We start from the raw sequence: 1,146 nt of genomic DNA, 5'->3' as shown, positions 1-1,146 counted from the left end.
GGGTCTGCTCCAGGTCCCGCCCCGCGCGGAGGAGATCACCATCCCAGCGGACGTCACTCCGGAGAAGGTGCCCACGCACATCGTGGACTCCTCAGGTAGGCCGGCCGCGGGCGCGCATGGGTGCGGGGTGCGGGTGCGGGGTGCAGGCGCGCGGTGTGCATGGGGTCTCCGTTTCCTGCAGAGGTGGAGCAGACGGCAGAGGAGCTGCAGGACGAGATCCTCAAGGTGCGTGTGCCCCTGGCCGCTTCCCCGGGGCCGGCGACGGCACGGTGGCCTCCAGCCCCCCTCTGGATCGGAACTCAGGGTCCTCCAGCGCATGTGCCCGGCGCCCTGCCCCGCACCCAGCCGTCTGGTGCCAGAGGCCAGCGCGCACAGCCTCTGCTGGCCCTGGCGCAGGGCGGCCCACAGTGGGCGGGCAGCCGCCCTCGCCGGCACGTGCCTGCCGGGGTGCAGGACGCAGCAAGGCGCGTGTTGGGCGCGGCCTGGCGCTGCTGCTCACGGCCTCGCATCCCCAGGCCAACGTGGTGTGCGTGGTGTACGACGTGTCCCAGGAGGCCACCATCGAGAAGGCGAGTGGCGCCCGGGCTCCGCCCCCAGCACCAGTGGGGTCCCTGCCTCGGCCCAACCCCCGCCCCGCGGCCTCCCACCTTGGGCCAGGCCTGGCCTGGTGCTGGGGGCTGGGGCCGCCCCTCGCTCACGCCGGCCGGCTTTCAGATCCGGACGAAGTGGATCCCGCTGGTGAACGGGAGCGCCGAGAGGAGGCCCAGGTGAGGGGTAGGGCCCGGGGGCCGGACCCGCAGCCCCCCCACCCTTAGCCACAGCTTCTGCCCACAGGGTCCCCATCATCCTGGTGGGGAACAAGTCAGACCTGCGGACGGGCAGCTCCATGGAGGCCGTGCTGCCCATCATGAGCCAGTTCCCTGAGATCGAGACCTGCGTGGAGGTGGGCTGGACGGGCCGGGGGCGGGCCGGGGGCAGGCAGGCGTGTCCGCGGACCCTCCCCCAGCGGCCTGTGCCCCCCAGTGCTCGGCCAAGCTGCTGAGGAACATCTCCGAGCTGTTCTACTACGCGCAGAAGGCGGTGCTGCACCCCACGGCCCCGCTCTACGACCCCGAGGCCAAGCAGGTGGGTAGCGGTGGGGCTGGC

The 1,146-nt window shown here is 72.9% G+C and overlaps 1 protein-coding gene across 1 annotated transcript in view; it reads left to right on the top strand.

Annotated features, from left to right (window-relative positions):
* Nucleotide 1: 1 nt before the first annotated feature.
* RHOT2 (ras homolog family member T2) overlaps nt 2-1,146 on the top strand; it is a gene marked incomplete at its 5' end in the record, with an annotated part of 3,695 nt that continues 2,550 nt past the window's right edge. Inside the window, 6 exons of the mRNA XM_012731715.1 lie at nt 2-95; nt 182-225; nt 516-569; nt 715-767; nt 835-943; nt 1,024-1,135. Of these exons, the coding sequence (XP_012587169.1) occupies nt 2-95; nt 182-225; nt 516-569; nt 715-767; nt 835-943; nt 1,024-1,135 (466 nt within the window). The remainder of the gene's footprint in view (nt 96-181; nt 226-515; nt 570-714; nt 768-834; nt 944-1,023; nt 1,136-1,146) is intronic.

The sequence above is a fragment of the Condylura cristata genome, unplaced genomic scaffold (assembly GCF_000260355.1).
Source record: "Condylura cristata isolate star-nosed mole 26May11 unplaced genomic scaffold, ConCri1.0 scaffold00032, whole genome shotgun sequence".
NCBI lineage: Eukaryota > Metazoa > Chordata > Mammalia > Eulipotyphla > Talpidae > Condylura > Condylura cristata.
The sequence above is the reverse complement of the archived record's forward strand: the minus strand, read 5'-3'. Positions and strand labels throughout refer to the sequence as shown.